Source organism: Marmota monax, unplaced genomic scaffold (genome assembly GCF_021218885.2).
Source record: "Marmota monax isolate L192 unplaced genomic scaffold, Marmota_monax_Labrador192_F-V1.1 WCK01_AAM20220418_F8-fsc00290, whole genome shotgun sequence".
Lineage (NCBI taxonomy): Eukaryota > Metazoa > Chordata > Mammalia > Rodentia > Sciuridae > Marmota > Marmota monax.
In genome coordinates, this window is record NW_026692628.1 from 185440 (window position 1) to 205259 (window position 19820).

Consider the following 19820-nt stretch of genomic DNA (forward strand, 5'->3'; position numbering starts at 1 on the left):
CTCACTAAATTGCATAGGACCTCACTAAACTGCTGAGGCTGGCCTTCAACTTGGGATCCTCTTGTCTCAGCCTCTGGTCTGCTGGGATTACAGGCATGAGCCACCATGTCCAGCCAAAACAGAACTTATTTAATGAGACCCAGAGTCTTATTATATAATACCCAGAATGTTCAGGTTCATACTTAAACCATGAAAATCTCAAACTGAATAAATAATCCACCTGATAGATAATGAGATGACAGATGGCAAACTTATCTTACAAAGAGTTGTAAAAAAATGTTTCAAGGAGCAATTACAAATACACTAGAAACAAGTGAAAAATGAAAAGTCTCAACAAAAAAACAAGATATTAAACAGAGACAAATGGAAATTTTATTGTAACCCAAATAAAAAATAAACCTCAATGGATGGGCTCAAACAGGAAAATGGAATGGAGGGTACTCCCAGAGGAAAGAATCAGTGAACTTTTTAAAATACAGAACAACAGAAATTACCCAATCTGAACCAAGAAAATAAATAGACAAAATTAATAGAGCCTCAGGGACCTGTGGGACTAAATAAAAGATCCAACATTCAAGTCCTTGGGGTCCAGGAAAGGGAGGAGAAAAAGGGTGAGGTTTACAAAGTATTCCAAGGTATAATGGCTGAAAACTTTCCAAATTTGACTCAACATATACCTATAGATTTAAGAAGCTGAGCAAATCCCAAAACACAATGTATCAAATTTCTAAAAGCTAAAGAGAAGGAAAAATATCTTGAGAGCAGCATGTGGGAAACGCCATGCCTACAGGAGAATGACAATGCATTTACAGTAAAAAAAAAAAAAAAAAAATGGTGGCCAAAAGGAAGTGGCATAAAATTTTTCAAGTGCTGAAAGAAAAGAATGTCAATCCAGAATTCTGTATCTAGTGAAAATATCCTTCAGGAATCAAAGAAAAATTTAAATATTTTGGATTAAGAAAAACAAGAAATCTGTTCATTTAGAACTTACTCTTTGGATAAGCTAACAATTTTCTAAGCAGAAAGGAAATGATAAAGAAAGGTATCCTGGGCTGGGGTTGTGGCTCAGTGGTAGCATGCTCGTGCATGAAGTTCAATCCTCAGTACCACATAAAAGTAAAATAAAGATTATTGTGTCCACCTAAAACTAAATAATAAACATTAAAAAAGAAAAAGAAAGAAAGGTATCCTGGAACACCAGGAAGGAATAACAAAATGAAAAGAATTTAAAAAATGGTTAAATAAAATGTTTCCTTCTCTTTAACTTTTGTTAAATTATGTTTTGTGTTAAAGTGAAAATCATACTGTTTCCAGTCAACCACAGTGGTACACAGCTGTAATCCTAATGGCTCAGGAGGCAGAGGCAGGAGTATCACAAACTTGAGGGCAGCCTCAACAATTTAGCAAGCCTCTAAACAACTTAGTGAGACCCTGTCTCAAAATTTTAAAAAAGGGCTGGGGATGTATCTCAGTGGTAAAGTGCCCCTGAGTCCTATCCTGAGTACCAAAGGAGGGGGGAAAAAGGTTTTCCTAAAATGTATACGGAAGAATTATTTAACTGTGTTATATAGAGTATGTAAAGGAAGGTAAGGTTCTGTATTACACCCACACAGGTAAAACGTTGACACCAATAGACTGTGACAAACTTAAAAACCACTAAAAACAAAATACAAGTAATACACTAAGCCAAATGTAGTGGTGCATGATTATAATCCCAGCTACTTGGGAGGCTAAAGCAGGAGATTCACAAGCTGGAGATCAGCCTGGGCAACTTAATGAGATCCTATATCAAAACAAATAATTAAAAGGGTTGGGGAGGTATCTCATAGCACAACATCCCTGGTTTCAATCCTCAGTAACTAACACACACACACACACACAAGAAATACACTAAGAATAATACATATAAATAAAAATGGAATTTCAAAAGTATTTAAATAACTTACAATAGGCAAAAAATAGAAAATAAAACAAAAACAAAGAAAAATGGCAGAATTAATCATAACATATAATTATATTAAATGTACACTTAATTTCAGATCTTATAAATTCACTGCATTTGATGTAAGTGATCTCAATACATCAAATAAATGACTCCCTTAAAAAAAAACTCACTTTAATTATGATATGAGTAAGTTAAAAATAGAAAAAAGGAAAACAAAAATCATACATATGTTAATCCAAAGAAGCAAGAGTAGCTACATAGACAGACAAACTTCACAGCAAAGAAAACTATTAGAGACTGAGACGGCAAAAGGGACATTATGTATTGATAAAAATGTTCATCCAAAAACAAGAAACAGTAATGATAAATATGCATGCACCAAACAACTCAGCTGGAAAATGCATGAAGCAAAAATGATAAAGCTGAAAGGAGAAATAAATTCAAAGTTGTCCCTTTTTTGCAAATGATTTGATTATCTATGTAGAAAAATGCCATAAAATTTAGATCTGTTCAGTACAGAGGATGTAAGACAAAGGGTGAAAAAAACAATTTTATTTCCATGTATTAGCAATGATGACATGGAAACAAAAAATTAAAATACAATATCATTTATAATATCACTCAAAAGAATATGAAGTGCTTGGGTATAAATCAGACAAAATGTGTACAGGATTTATATACCAAAAGCCACAAAATGCTGATAAAAGAATGCCCCCCACACACACGGGGCATACAAAAATAAATAAATAGAAGAAATTTAGAGATCTAAATAAATGCAGAGACCAGATTCATATTGGAAAACTCAACATACTACAGATAACAATTCTCCTCAAATTGATCTAAATGTTTAATACAATTCCTATCACAATTCTATCTAAGAATTTTTGTGGCTACAGAGAAAATAAAAAATGAAAATTTATACGAGAAAGCAGAGGAACCAGAATAGCTACAACAATTTCAAAGAAAGAAATGAAGTTGAAGGCATCAGTCTGCCTCATTTCAAGACATAGCTACAACAACCAAGACTGTGTGCTACTGTCAGGACAATAGATGAATAATAAATCCCAAAATAGAATCATTCAAATATGCCTAATTTGATTTTTAAAGGTTCAGGAAGAATTCAGTAGAAAATGGATAGTCTTTTCTAACAACTGATGATAAAGCAATTGAATATGTGTAAGTATAAACAAAAAACAACAATAACAAAAAAATCTTGACCTAAATGCCAAACCATATACAGAACTACCTAAAGCAGATCACAGATTTAATATAAAATAAACTATAAACATTCTAAGGAAAAGAAAAAGAAAACAGGATCTAGGGTGAGGCAAAGCACTTTTAATCTTGTGAACAAAAATATAATTCATAGCAAGAAATATTGATAAATAGAACTTCACTGGGAATAAGACTCTGCTCTATAAGAAACCATGTTGAAAGGATGGGCTACAGACTAGAAAATAGTATTTGCAGGCAACATGTCTGACCAAGAACAAGTATTTAAAAAACACTGGGGGCTCAACAGTCAAAAATTAGAAAATGGGCAAAGGACATAAAGAGATTTTTAACATCATCAGTCAATAGGAAAATATAGACAAAAAATCACAATGAAATATAAGAATGGATAAAACAAAATAATTTGACACCACCAAATACTAGAAAGGATGCAGAGAGAAACTGGATTATTCATATTTTCTAGGAAAGTAAAATAGCGTAACCACTATGGAAAAGAGTTTGGTAGTTTCTGAAAAAACTAAACATGCATTTACCATAAAACTTTATGGACACTCCTATGCATTTATCTCATTTATATTTATATGAAAGTGTACAAAAATGCTTACTGCAGTTTTATTCATAATAGCAAAAAACGCCTATGTAATCCATATGTTTTTCAATGAGTTAATAGGCAAAAAACTGATATGTTCACACCAGAGTAGTACACATCAACTAAGAATAAACTACTGATATATTTAACAACTCAGAATAATCTCCAGTTATGTTGAGTGAAAAAAAAAACTAATGTAAAAAGATAACACAATGTACGATTCCATTTATTTGCTCTGTCTTGATGATATCAATGTTAATATCCTGGCTGTGATATTATACTATAGTTTTTGCAAGATACTACCATGCAAGGCAGAATACACAATATGTCTATATTCTTTCTTATAACTGAGTATGAATATATAATTACCTCTAAATAATTGAGTATTTAAAAAGCCATCAAAAACAAAATTTTAAAAAACATCCATCTATACAAATATTTGAAAACACCTCACTTAATGGAGACTAGCACATTTAAATTCTCTAAAGTTATGTCATATCTGACATCCATGTAAAATTTGGACATTTTTAGAAATAGATTTCCTGAATGCATTAATGCAATCAAAAGTAATGTTCTACATACAGTGCTCAAAAAAAAAAAAAACAAGAAAAAACAAACAAAACTAAAATCCTGAATGTTTATGCCAATGAAATTAGCTGAGCATTTACTTTTGTATTCTTTTTTCTATGACTGGCCGTACTGCGCTGATCCAGTCATCTTGATTGCAAGCACCTAGAAAGAAATTTTAAAACCAATTAAAACAAAAATAAGCGTAATCAACATCAACACTCCCTCAAAAATCTTTCTATAAGTACGTTTGGCAAATTCAGGACAGTAAGTCATTTTAGCATTACTATATTAAGCTTTAATTCTTATTGTCTTGATTAAAGATTAGGAGAAATAATATTAGCATAATTTGTACTGTCATATTATTGTCTTACATGGGAGATACTAAGCAAATATTTGAGGAAGTAACAAATTAGGAAGTTTACTCATTTAAACTCACAATCCTGTGAGATAAGGGTAACTACCCTGACTTTACAGATGATAAAACTATAAGATTAGAAAGACTAACCCACATGTTAGGACAAAATAAGGATTCAATCCTTATTTACCTGACTCCCACAATCCTAACTCAAAAATTAAAAAGTGAAATCCATCCATAATGTGAGTCCAAAACGTAAGAATAAATATTTTTAAAAATTTAAACTTAATGGGCTGGGGATGTGGCTCAAGCGGTAGCGCGCTCGCCTGGCATGCGTGCGGCCCGGGTTCGATCCTCAGCACGACGTACAAACAAAGATGTTGTGTCCGCCGATAACTAAAAAAAAATAAATATTGAAATTCTCTCTCTTTCTCTCTCTCTCTTTCTCCCTCTCTCACTCTCTCTTTAAAAAAAAAAATTAAATTTAAAAAAAAAGTACAAAATTTTATGAATAGCATATAATATCAGATTCTCAACTAAAACAAGTTCTGCTGGACTTCATTCAATCCATTTTAAAAAGGAAAAGAGAAAATTTAATAAGCTCATAATAAGGAGTTAAAATTATTTATGGCTGGGCTTGGATGCAGTCTAGCATGTACAAGTTCCTGGGTTCAATTCCCAGCACTGTGGGGGGCAAAAAAAAAAAAAAAAACAAATTTTTGTGGATCATTGTTTTAGTATTATTTCAGGACTACAGATTGTACCCTTACTAACCATTTATCATCTTTCCTTAAGGTTAAAGACAGGGTAAGATAAGGACAATTTTGCCCTTTAGTAAAAAGAAGAGCACAATAACATTCTATCTAAATACAAAGAAAGATATTTAATAGGAGATTACTGAACAGTAAATTAAAGTGATTGTTAATGATCCAACTTCAAGTTAAAAAAAAAAAAAAAATTTACTGTACTTGGGACTGAACCTCAGCCTCACAAGACGCTGGGATTACAAGCATGAGCCACCATACTCAAGCCAAATGAAAATATTTTATTCCAAGATGATGTAAGAAATGCTTGTTATCCCCCAGTAAATAAAAATGACAATAACAACCTTTTAAATTTACTGAGTATTTTTTTAAGTTAACTGGAAAATAAAATATAAATTATGTAATCTGTGGGTTAAAAAAATATTTTCTCTTAGAAAAAAAATTAAAGGTCAATTGAATTATTGCAGTTAACATGTCATTCCTATGTTATTTTAATTCCATAAAAAGCTAACACTTTCATATTATACGACCTTATAGTAACCTCCACTTTTAAAACGTAAGCAGTACTATAGTTTAAATAAAGATGAATAGTCAACTTTTTTGTCCTTGTCAAAATAAATACTAGGGCTGGGGTTGTGTCGGAGGTAGAGCGCTTGCCTAGCTTGCAACAAGCACTCACCTCGATCCTCAGCACTACATAATAAAAATAAAATAAAGATATTGTGTCAATCTACAACTAAAAAATAAATGTTTTAAAAAAAAAAGTTAAACACCAAGAAACCAGATTACCTAAATCAATTGGTCCTTCTCTTAATCCATCTAATTCATACAGTCTTCCATTAACAGGAACATAACTGACAAAGTGAAAAGCATCTTCTTCTTTGGCTGATGTTTTTGCATCAAATTCAAACATTTGCTGTCTATAGTTAAGAAAAAAACAATGAGACAAAGAAACAAAAACAGAAACTGTACTTATTTAATATAAAGACTCATTACCTGGCAAAACTGTTGTGTACTTGTCGAATCACATCTGAATTGCTCAGTGCCAAACCCTTCATCTAAAATAATTTTAGAAGCAGTATATTAAAATAAGAACTATGACAAAGAGGTCATTTTAGGATTAGGAAGAAGATTTTACTCACAGCTGCATCAAAACTTTGTGAAAATTCTTTAAACTCTGATAATGTCTCTCCTAAATGAACATCTTGATGGGTACAGTTCAATAACACACTTACAATGGCTTGAGTGGCACATGCATTGTTAATTACCTATAAAACATAAAAGCAAAGATATTATTAATTTTTTAAGTTTTTAACTGGTGAAAGTGACCCCCAAAATATATTAATAGTTTCCAATTTTTATTTCATAGTCTTAGCCGAAAAATAATAAAAATGTTTGATTTCTAGTCTAGTCTATTTTCAGAAATTGGTTGCAATTCTGGAGTTGATTCTAGAAAACAAATGAACTTATAACATTAATGAAAGCCAATTCAGTTAAGGTTACAAGACCAATCATCCAACATAGCTGATTAAGCCAAATGAACTTATCCTCCCTTCACACTCACTTCCTCCTAAACATATTTCTGCCTATCCAACCCAGCACAAACTTTTAACTCATCTACGTCGCTTTTAGATAATCCTGCAACAACTCATATTAGTTTCTACTCTCATTTGAATCCTCCCAAATATGTCCACTCAATCAGTTTTTACAGTTTTGTACTCCAGCTATTAAAATGTTCATTTAACAAAAAACGCTACAGCCATGTAGCTTTCTAGGCACTTCACATATAACAAATTTCTTTTGTTTTGGCACCAGGGATTAAACGTAGGGGTGTTCAAGCACTGAGTCACATCCTCAACCCCCACCAATTTTTATTTTTTATTCAAGACAGGGTCTCACTAAATGGCTCAGAGCCTCACTAAGTTGCTGAGGCTGGCTTGAGATCCTCCTACCTCAGCCTCCGGAGCTACTGGGATTACAGGCCTGTGCCCCATGCCTGGCTCATCCAGAACCTGACTCATGCTAGATAAATGCTACAATCCTCACCCCTAATTTTTTTCTTTCTTCTTTTTTTGAGTGCAGGGGGATCTAACCCAGGGCCTCATACATGCTAAGCAGCTGCTATACCACTGAGCAACAACCCCAGCCTAAAGAAGCAACATTCTTATTCTTGTTTTATACTTGTGAAAGCTGAGACACAAAAAGGTTAAGACTATATTCTCAACTAAGGTACTTTCTCTTACTCCCCATCTTAACAGACATGATAAGACTGTGTTTTCCATTCTCTTCTTTCCAATTCCTAACAAATATAATACCACTACCATTTCCATAATTCCTCTGTGAAAGTAATATGTATTCAAAATCATCTCAGAATTGATGATTTAGAGGAGATCTGGAATCCAATTAACATTGTCACTAATTTCTATTAACATAAACTTTGATGTGAATCAGTTCTTTACTGAATTTGGATGACAAGTTTTAATGATTAAAAGAAGACCATAAATGTGGCTAACTAAAACTTTCTAATATTTAACGTTCTTGGGCCAAAATTACCTAGGATAAAATTGTCTGATGACAGCAGTACAGTGAAGTCATAGTTCACACATTCTTTCAAAATCATGACACATTAAAGATACACTATATAATCAATGCTGGGTTACATAGAAAAGCTTTTAGAGTTATCTATGAAACATTTCTATGACCTAAGGACTTCAAATCTGCAACCTACCACTTTACAATTTTATTTTTACAGAAGTAGAAAAAAATGTCCTATAGTTGCTGATATTTCTCTTTTGATGTGAGTAACAATTTATAAAGTCCATGAACAATTATAGCTTATAGCTCATCTTGTGCATGTGTCTCAAGAAGAGTAATGACAGTGTACATGGGAATATGGGAATAAAAATACTTCAAGTTTTAAAAAGAGTTTAGTACCACTAGGTGGTTATGCTATACACAGTAAAGAATTACCAAAAGAAGGGGAAAAAAATTAAAAAGTATAGCCACTCTTTCAAATAATATTTGCCAGTCTTTGAGGAAAATGTTGAACAGTGAACAAGAGAGATGTGATCTTTGTCCTTATGAAACCAACATAATATTACCATATATATGTGTGTCTATACATAGATATTTGTACATATTTGAGAAAAGTTTGTAACTTTTGCTACAAAAAACCTAATGCAATATATATTATTTATGTGATCCCCACCTTTTTAAATTCTTTATTATGAATATTCTATATACTCTGGTTTTTAACACATTTTAAAGTTAAGTAGTAGAGTTCAACAACAGAAACAAAAATAGAACAGGGGTCACAAGCAGAGCTAGCCCAAAACCTTAAGAATTTGGCTTGAATTCCTTTGATGGGGTATACACTTTAGTTTATCAGAGCTCTTTCATTTCATGTCTCGTATACACAACAATTCATATATTGATGTTGTCAACCTGATACTGCAGGCATTTGATTATGTAACCTTGTACTCAAGAATAACTTCTTTTCAAAACTTATGAAAAAAAAAAATGGTAGATGCCTGGGGAATAATACTCAGCCTAAAGTACTACATATATAATCAATCTTCATTGAGTCATAGCTATAGCAATATATACAAACTAAATTTTAACATTTATTAACAGTCCAGAAAAAAAACAGTATAGAAGGTAAATTATGGTTTCTTAAAGGAAATGTTACTTTAAAATGTGCCTATAATTCTAGCAAGTAGCTGGCTGATTAGGGAAGCAAAGACAGGCAGACCCCTTGAGCCCAGGAGTTTGAACACCTGGGCAACATAGCAAGACCCCATCTCAAAATAACAAAACTTTCTAAAAAGTAGAGATAAATGTGCTGCTCATCACCAAAAAAAAAAAAAAATGAACAATAAAACCAAAAGAGTTAAAGAAGAAATCATTTTACAATGGAGTATCAGATAAGGTTTCCCTATATGTGAAATTTTAACAGGGCTTTGAAAACTTGGACCTAGAGAACAGAGAATGAAATTTATTCTATGAAATAAAGAGTTTGAACATGAGGATCCAACATGGCGGCGAGAGGGGAGGCAGCGCTTTCAGTACCTCCTCAACAACGGGGTGAGAGAGACGCATGGATATGCTTAGATTCGACCTGCTGAGAAACTCCTAGCAAAATTCCACTAAAGAGAGACCGGCCGGGAATCGGTAGGATTTTTGGAGGTGACAGTTTGCGCTAGACGAGTGAATCTCCGCCACTCAGTGCAGAGGTCCAGACCCACCAGCCGCTGCCCGCGCGATTCGGCGACTGTCGGCTGCCTGCACCGGCCCCGGCGTCAGGGCGGATAGCCTCCGAGGCCCAGCTCAGCAGGAGCGGTGCAGGGACTCTAGGAAGAGGTCTCTCGCCAAGCCTTCATGAAATAGCGAACCGGGAGCTGAAACCAACCAGAGACAGACCAGTCCCACCCCTCCCTTCGGACACTCCGGCAAGGAGCCTGGGGCCCGCCAAAGCAGAGAGGTGACATCACCAAAGTTCCGCCGACAGAATTCCTTCCCAGCGGAATCCACGTTAGCAGGTGTGTGACTCCCACCCCCTCCAGATACAAGCAGCCAGGAAACCTCGGAATCTCTCCGGGGGCGTGTCTGTAGGAGGGCACAGGGGATTCCAGATCCCCACCTCTCCTTAATACCAGTGGCGACACCCAAGATCTTAGCCGCCAGTTTCTGGGGGCGTGCCCACCAAAGGGGTCCGGAAAAATTTAACTGTTGGTTCCCAGATCACCCCACCACAGCACTGGGGCTTAGATGAATGACAGAGAGGGTGTTCATCGTTCGGGATATAGGACACGCGGTGGGGCTGCAAGTGTAATCAGATCCTTGGGGAACCGCCTCTGGTGAACAGGACCTGGCTGGCTGGCTGGGAGGAGGAACAGGGGGAGGGGCCGGATAAGTGAAAGGGCTCTGAACTAACAGGATTGAGAGACTCCCAGGAGCCACCGTACAGGGATTTCTGTCAGCACATAGAGGGCAGAAGCTCGGCTCAGAGGGCACAGCTCTGCCTATTGGAAGAGAAGAAAATGGGATTCAGCCATAGAACAGGGGATGCCAGCATGGCAGAGATCTAATGTCATCGGAGAGCGGCCGAGGAGAGAACTTCATTGGTGCCAGCGGCAACGGAAACAGTTGGTCCCCTGGTAGGGAGGGTGAGTCACAGATACCTGAGTCTCTCTCGCTTTGTCGTAGAGCCAGAGGGGAGGAGCGGGGCCACAGCCCGCGCCTGCAAGGTAGGCAGACCTGCGACCAACCTGCAGATCAGGCCCAGCGGGCTGCAGGCGTGGTAGGAGGGGCAGGGCAGGGCCGCCGCCTGCGCCGGCAAGGTAAGCAGACCTGCGACAGACTGGCGGATCAGGCCCAGCGGCCTGACAGCGTGGTACACACTTCACCCCAACTGGAGTAGGGGCAGAGCAGAGCCTTCGCCCGCGCTCAGAACAGGCCCAGCGGCCCGCCTGTGTGGTGGTCAAGCGACCCCAATTGGAGTGGGGGCGGAGCGGAACTGACACCCGGGCCCGCAAGGTGGGCAGACCGGCGACCAACCTGCAGATCAGTCCTAGCGGGCCCGGGCGTGGTAGGAGGGGCAGGGCAGAGCCTTCGCCCCCACCTGCAAGGTAGGCAGACCTGCGACAGAACGGCGGATCAGGCCCAGGGGTCCGCGGGCGTGGTAGACACCTCACACCAATTGGAAGAGGGGCAGAGCAGAGTCCCCGCCCGCACCTGCAAGGGAGACTTTTCAACTATACAAGAGCAATATAAATATACAGGGGGGGAAAAATTTTCAAAAACACAACAGTTTCACCAAGAAGAAAGAAACGCAAGCAGTATGAAAAGACAAGGAAAGAAAGGACCACAAGCAATGTAGGTCAACTCAACTTTAGAAGAGGTAACAGCTGCAGCAGATGGAATGTCAGATAAAGAATTCAGGATATACATGCTTCAGATGATCTGGAGTATCAAGGAAGACATTAAACAGCAAAATCAGACAATGAAAGATCACTTTGACAATGAATTACGCAAACAAATCCAGGAAGCAAAGGATCAACTATACAGGGAGATAGAGGTTATAAAAAACAAACAAACAGAAATCCTAGAAATGCAGGAAGCAATAAACCAACTTAAAAACTCAATGGAGAATACTACCAGCAGAGTAGAACACTTAGAAGATAGAACATCAGACAATGAAGACAAAGTATTTCAACTGGAAAAGAACATAGACAGCTCAGCAAGACTGTAAAGAAACCATGAGCAGAACATCCAAGAAATATGGGATAACATTAAGAGACCAAACTTAAGAGTCATTGGGATACAGGAAGGTACAGAGCTCCAAACCAAAGGAATGAGCAGTCTATTCAATGAAATAATACGAGAAAACTTCCCAGACTTGAAGAATGAGACAGAATCCCAAATCCTAGAAGCTTACAGGACGCAGAATGTGCAAAATCATAAGAGATCCACACCTAGACACATTATAATGAAGATGCCCAACATACAGAATAAGGAGAGAATTTTAAAAGCTACAAGAGAAAGGAAGCAGATTACATTTAGGGGTAAGCCAAACAGGATAACAGCTGATCTTTCAACACAGACTCTGAAAGCTAGAAGATCCTGGAATAACATATTTCAAACACTGAAAGAAAATGGGTTCCAACCAAGAATTGTGTATCCAGCGAAATTAAGCTTCAGGATGGAAGATGAAATTAAAACCTTCCACGATAAACAAAAGTTTAAAGAATTCGCAGCTAGAAAACCATCTCTTCAAAACATCCTCGCCAAAGCATTACAGGAAGAGGAAATGGAAAATAACAATGAAAACCAACAGTGGGAGGTAGGACAGTAAAGGGGGGGAAATAATCAAAGAGGAAAACAAACCATGTTTAGTAACAGAAATAAACAAATATGGCTGGAAGAACAACCCATATCTCAATAATAACCCTAAATGTTAATGGCTTAAACTCACCAATTAAGAGACACAGGCTAGTAGAATGGATCACAAAACAAGACCCAACAATATGCTGCCTACAGGAGACGCATTTGATAGGAAAAGACATACATAGGCTGAAGGTGAAAGGTTGGGAAAAATCATATCACTCATATGGACTTCGGAAACAAGCAGGAGTGTCCATACTCATATCAAATAAAATAGATTTCAAGCCAAAGTTAATCAAAAGGGATAAAGAGGGACACTACATACTGCTTAAGGGAACCATACACCAACAAGACATAACAATCATAAATATTTATGCCCCAAACAATGGTGCAGCTATGTTCGTCAAACAAACTCTTCTCAAGTTCAAGAGTCTAATAGACCACCATACCATAATCATGGGAGACTTCAACACACCTCTCTCGCCACTGGACAGATCTTCCAAACAAAAGTTGAATAAGGAAACTATAGAACTCAATAACACTATTAATAACCTAGACCTAATTGACATATATAGAGTATACCACCCAACATCAAGCAGTTACACTTTTTTCTCAGCAGCACATGGATCCTTCTCAAAAATAGATCATATATTATGTCACAGGGCAACTCTTAGACAATATAAAGGAGTAGAGATAATACCATGCATCTTATCTGATCATAATGGAATGAAACTGAAAATCAACGATAAAAGAAGGAAGGAAAAAGCATACATCACTTGGAGAATGAACAATAGGTTACTGAATGATCAATGGGTTATAGAAGACATCGAGGAGGAAATTAAAAAATTCTTAGAGATAAATGAAAACACAGACACAACATATCGGAATCTATGGGACACATTGAAAGCAGTTCTAAGAGGAAAATTCATTGCTTGGAGTTCATTCCTTAAAAAAAGAAAAAACCAACAAATAAATGATCTCATACTTCATCTCAAAATCCTTGAAAAAGAAGAGCAAAACAACAGCAAAAGAAGTAGAAGGCAAGAAATAATTAAAATCAGAGCTGAAATCAATGAAATTGAAACAAAAGAAACAATTGAAAAAATTGACAAAACTAAAAGTTGGTTCTTTGAAAAAATAAACAAAATCGACAGACCCTTAGCGATGCTAGCACAGAGAAGAAGAGCGAGAACTCAAATTACTAGCATACGTGATGAAAAAGGCAATATCACAACAGACACTTCAGAAATACAGAAGATAATCAAAAACTATTTTGAATCCTTATACTCCAATAAATTAGAAGATAGTGAAGGCATAGATAAATTTCTTAAGTCATATGATCTGCCCAGATTGAGTCAGGAGGATATAGACAACCTAAACAGACCAATATCAATCGAGGAAATAGAAGAAACCATCAAAAGACTACCAACTAAGAAAAGCCCAGGACCAGATGGGTATACAGCAGAATTTTACAAAACCTTTAAAGAGGAACTAATACCAATACTTTTCAAGCTACTTCAGGAAATAGAAAAAGAGGGAGAACTTCCAAATTCATTCTACGAGGCCAACATCACCCTGATACCTAAACCAGACAAAGACACTTCAAAGAAAGAAAACTACAGACCAATATCTCTAATGAACCTAGATGCAAAAATCCTCAATAAAATTCTGGCGAATCGGATACAAAAACATATCAAAAAAATTGTGCACCATGATCAAGTAGGATTCATCCCTGGGATGCAAGGCTGGTTCAATATACGGAAATCAATAAATGTTATTCACCACATCAATAGACTTAAAAATAAGAACCATATGATCATCTCGATAGATGCGGAAAAAGCATTCAACAAAGTACAGCATCCCTTTATGTTCAAAACTCTAGAAAAACTAGGGATAACAGGAACATACCTCAATATTGTAAAAGCAATCTATGCTAAGCCTCAGGCTAGCATCATTCTGAATGGAGAAAAACTGAAGGCATTCCCTCTAAAATCTGGAACAAGACAGGGATGCCCTCTCTCACCACTTCTGTTCAACATAGTTCTCGAAACACTGGCCAGAGCAATTAGACGAAAGAAATTAGAGGCATAAAAATAGGAAAAGAAGAACTTAAATTATCACTATTTGCAGATGATATGATTCTATACCTAGCAGACCCAAAAGGCTCTACAAAGAAACTATTAGAGCTAATAAATGAATTCAGCAAAGTGGCAGGATATAAAATCAACACGCATAAATCAAAGGCATTCCTGTATATCAGCGACAAATCCTCTGAAATGGAAATGAGGACAACCACTCCATTCACAATATCTTCAAAAAAAATAAAATACTTGGGAATCAACCTAACAAAAGAGGTGAAAGACTTATACAATGAAAACTACAGAACCCTAAAGAGAGAAATAGAAGAAGATCTTAGAAGATGGAAAAATATACCCTGTTCATGGATAGGCAGAACTAACATCATCAAAATGGCGATATTACCAAAAGTTCTCTATAGGTTTAATGCAATGCCAATCAAAATCCCAACGGCATTTCTTGTAGAAATAGAGAAAGCAATCATGAAATTCATATGGAAAAATAAAAGACCCAGAATAGCAAAAACAATGCTAAGCAGGAAGTGTGAATCAGGCAGTATAGCGATACCAGACTTCAAACTATACTACAGAGCAATAGTAACAAAAACAGCATGGTACTGGTACCAAAACAGGCGGGTGGACCAATGGTACAGAATAGAGGACACAGAAACCAATCCACAAAACTACAACTATCTTATATTTGATAAAGGGGCTAAAAGCATGCAATGGAGGAAGGATAGCATCTTCAACAAATGGTGCTGGGAAAACTGGAAATCCATATGCAACAAAATGAAACTGAGTCCCTTTCTCTCGCCATGCACAAAAGTGAATTCAAAATGGATCAAGGAGCTCGATATCAAATCAGAGACGCGCCGTCCGATAGAAGAAAAAGTTGGCTACGATCTACAGTCGGTGGGGTCGGGCTCCAAATTCCTCAATAGGACACCCATAGCACAAAAGTTAATAACTAGAATCAACAAATGGGACTTACTCAAACTAAAAAGTTTTTTCTCAGCTAAAGAAACAATAAGAGAGGTAAATAGAGAGCCTACATCCTGGGAACAAATCTTTACTCCTCACACTTCAGATAGAGCCCTAATATCCAGAGTATACAAAGAACTCCAAAAATTAGACAATAAGAGAACAAACAACCCAATCAACAAATGGGCCAAGGACCTGAACAGACACTTCTCAGAGGACGACATACAATCAATCAACAAGTACATGAAAAAATGCTCACCATCTCTAGCAGTCAGAGAAATGCAAATCAAAACCACCCTAAGATACCATCTCACTCCAGTAAGATTGGCAGCCATTATGAAGTCAAACAACAACAAGTGCTGGTGAGGATGTGGGGAAAAGGGTACACTTGTACATTGCTGGTGGGACTGCAAATTGGTGCAGCCAATCTGGAAAGCAGTATGGAGATTTCTTGGAAAGCTGGGAATGGAGCCACCATTTGACCCAGCTATTCCCCTTCTTGGTCTATTCCCTAAAGACCTAAAAAGAGCATGCTACAGGGACACTGCTACATCGACGTTCATAGCAGCTCAATTCACAATTGCAAGACTGTGGAACTAACCCAGATGCCCTTCAACAGACGAATGGATTAAAAAAATGTGGCATTTATACACAATGGAGTATTACTCTGCATTAAAAAATGACAAAAATCATAGAATTTGCAGGGAAATGGATGGCACTAGAGCAGATTATGCTAAGTGAAGCTAGCCAATCCCTAAAAAACAAATGCCAAATGTCTTCTTTGATTTAAGGAGAGTAACTAAGAACAGAGTAGGCACGAAGAGCATGAGAAGAAGATTAACATTAAACAGAGATGAGAGGTGGGAGGGAAAGGGAGAGAAAAGGGAAATTGCATGGAAATGGAAGGAGACCCTCAGGGTTATACAAAAGAACATACAAGAGGAAATGAGGGGAAAGGGAAAAATAATACAAGGGGGAGAAATGAAGGTCAGTAGAGGGGGTAGAGAGAGAAGAGGGGAGGGGAGGGGAGGGGAGGGGGGGTAGTAGAGGATAGGAAAGGTAGCAGAACAGGACAGTCACTAGTATGGCAATATGTAAATCAATGGATGTGTAATTGATGTGATTCTGCAATCTGTATATGGGCTAAAAATGGGAGTTCATAACCCACTTGAAGCAAAGTGTGAAAGATGATATATCAAGAACTATGTAATGTTTTGAACAACCAACAATAAAAAAAAAAAGAGTTTGAACAAAGAAACAAAATAAGAGGATATAATTAAGAGGTAAAGAGCATACTGATTTACAGTAAATCACTGACCTTGAGGATTACTATAAGAGTAAAAAGTTTTACTAGCGAAATAAAAATTAATACTGCTTCAGAAAGACTAAGGTTTATAGGAATGATTGAAGGGAACTGAAACCAGTCATCTGGTGATAATGACAGTGTGAAGTAACTAGTAAAAGGTGGAAAATTAATAAAGAATAAATCACTTTCACACCAATATGCAAATAAAAATCCAGAAGAAACCATTTTGAAAACTTATGCAGAAATGGAGAAATTCTGACAAAAAGTATCCTAATTCAAACTAACAAAAAAAGATAGAAACAGCCTGAATGGTCCTTTATTAAAGTGAAACAGTGGTTAAAAAAAAAAAAAATACTCTCAAATAGAAAACAATCTCAGATGATTTTATACACCAATTCTGTCAAAATTTAAAGAAACAGATCATTTTACACACACACTTTATAACTTTAAAAGAGGAAATTCCATCTCATTTCATCTAAAAAAGTCAAAGTCATCACAAAAAGAAAAATTGAGGCACATTTCATTAATAATATTGATTTTAAAAGCCTGAAACAAAATACTATTTAATCCAATAGTATATAAAAAGAAACCACACCATGACTTAATGGAGCTATTGGATGACTTAATATTAGAAAAATTCATAAATGTAATTAACTGAAGTAACCTACCAAAAAGGAAATAAACAAAATCATCTAGAGGCAGAAAAAGCCTTTGAAAAAATTTAATATCCTTTCATAATAGATATTTGCTATTTAATAAGAGAACTGTTACATAAGAATATATCTTTAAACAATTTCCTTATCTTAAAAAATTACATTAAAAAAAGCTGTAGTAAATATCCTAAATGGGTAAATAGTAAAAGTATTCCTTTTAAAGTCACAAATGATTTTACAGGAAATCTCAGCCAGGCAATAAGACAAAATAATTATAATAATAATAGTAATAGTAATTAGATCCAAAAGAATTATAAAAAAAAAAAAAAAAACTGGGGTTATTTGAAGATGATATGGTCATTTAGTTAGAAACACTCCATTCCTCCCCAAAATCCAACAAATTATTACAGAAAATAGGAAAGTTTTAGCAGGATGGCTAAATATATTAATACATAAAAGTGAATTGCATTTCTTAATACCAGTACAAATACTAGGAAAAAGTAACTGAAAATGAGATATTTACAACTATAATAAGATATCAAGAAATGAAGAATAAGCTGGGCATGGTGGTGCATGCCTTTAATCCCAGTGACTCAGGAAGCTGAGGAAAGAGGATTGTTGAGTTCAAAGCCAGCCTCAGCAAAAGCGAGACCCATCTCTAAATAAAATATAACAGGGCTGGGGATGTGGCTCAGTGGCCAAGTGCCCCTGAGTTCAATCCCCAGTACCGAAAAAGAAATGAAGACTAAATCTAACAAAAGATCTATATCTACAGAAATGTCACCTGACAAAATTATGCAACATTTTAAAATTCTAAATATAAAGAAATAGGAACCGACGATGTTCAGAAAGGTATACATTCTCCTTCGATTTATATATATATATATATATATATATATATATATATGTATATATATACATATATATATACATATATATATTTTCAGTGCTACTACTGTCACAATTGTAACACGATTTTTCATACAATTTGGTAAGATTATAAAATTTCCACAAAAAGCATAGGACTAAGGCAGCAGAGTTATTTCTGGAAAAAACAAGAGAAACGACCCATTACATATCATAACTTCAGAAGTCCAAACAATATTTAAGTACCATCATAAAGTTAACTGAGTAGCAAAAAGTAAAAAGGCCCAAGGATGTCATGTATTGGAATATGTGGTTTTTGTGCTAGTGAAAGTATAAACTGAAGAAATACTGAGAAAACATTTTGATACTGCCTCCTAAAGTTGTACATTTACCTGTCAGATGAAGTAGTATTTCTACTTCCAGAAGTACTGAAGGGCAAACTTGCATAAATAAAACAGGAAATGTACTAAAAAGTTTATAGCCCCACATAATTCACAGTAACACAAATGGAAAACCTAAATGGCAACCAACATCTACAGAAAAGCAAACAAACATGACCAATTATGTCCATGCAATTGATATTATGAACTATCATGATAAACAACTTATGCATAATTTTTTTTTTTTGGTGTGTGTATGTGTGTGGTACTGGGGATTGAACCCAGAGATGCATTACCATTGAGCTATGTCCCCAGCCCTTTTATTTTTCATTTTGACACAGGCTCTTTTTAAGTTGCTCAAATTGCCCTCCAACTTTTGATCTTCCTGCCTCAGCCAACTAAGCTAATGGGATTATAGGCATGTACCACTGTGCCCAGCTACGCATGAAATTTAATAACATGATATTAAATGACAAAAAAAATGTATATAGAGTGTGATACTTTTTATTGAGTAAAATTGTATATACACACATCTTTTTAGGATAAAAATAATACCCAGTGGCTTGGAAGGCTGAGGCAGGAAGACTGGGAGTTCAAAAGCAGCCTCAGCAAAAGCAAGACACTAAGCAACTCATTAAGACCCCGCCTCTAAATAAAATACAAAATAGGGCTGGGGATGTGGCTCAGTGGCCCAGTGCTCCCGAGTTCAATCCCCAGTACCTCTTCCCCCCAAAAAAGAAAACAATATATATGTACACATACATACACATATATACATGAAGAAAAGCACAGAAATGATAAGTAGAATCAATGTGACAGTTATACTAGATAGAAGGAGGGAAGGTAAAGGTTATGTTGAACAAAGGGTAGGAAAGGAAGAAAAACAGATGAAGTTTACAGTAGGTGGTGAGTTCTTAGGCACTTACTACATTTCTTAAAATACAGAACTATATAACAAAATAAATAAATGGAATCCATGAATTGACCAATCATTAAGTGTGTATCATCTCTCAGGAATTATCATAACTCCATTCTTTGTACTTTAACAGTAAACTTTCTTAAGGAAAAAAGAAAAACACAGGCATCACCATTGATATGACTTCCTCCTTTGTTCTCATGCAATCCATTACACATTAAAGGTGTTACCTATACCTACTAAATATTACTGCTTTCCTATCTGTTCACATATTTTCACATGGATTTCTGCAAAAGCTTCTTGG

The 19820-nt window shown here is 36.0% G+C and overlaps 1 protein-coding gene across 7 annotated transcripts in view; it reads right to left on the minus strand.

Annotated features, from left to right (window-relative positions):
* Positions 1 to 19820, minus strand: part of Uchl5 (ubiquitin C-terminal hydrolase L5) — a 50044-nt gene that overhangs the window by 13489 nt on the left and 16735 nt on the right. For all 7 annotated transcript variants that reach the window (XR_009226932.1, XR_006852042.2, XM_046446309.2 and 4 more), the window contains 4 exons: positions 6599 to 6724; positions 6453 to 6514; positions 6246 to 6376; positions 4436 to 4499 (listed from right to left, as the gene is read on the minus strand). Coding sequence is in view for 5 of the 7 variants with exons in the window: in XM_046446309.2 (XP_046302265.2) it covers positions 4436 to 4499; positions 6246 to 6376; positions 6453 to 6514; positions 6599 to 6724 (383 nt within the window). In the remaining 2 variants the exon portion in view is untranslated. The remainder of the gene's footprint in view (positions 1 to 4435; positions 4500 to 6245; positions 6377 to 6452; positions 6515 to 6598; positions 6725 to 19820) is intronic.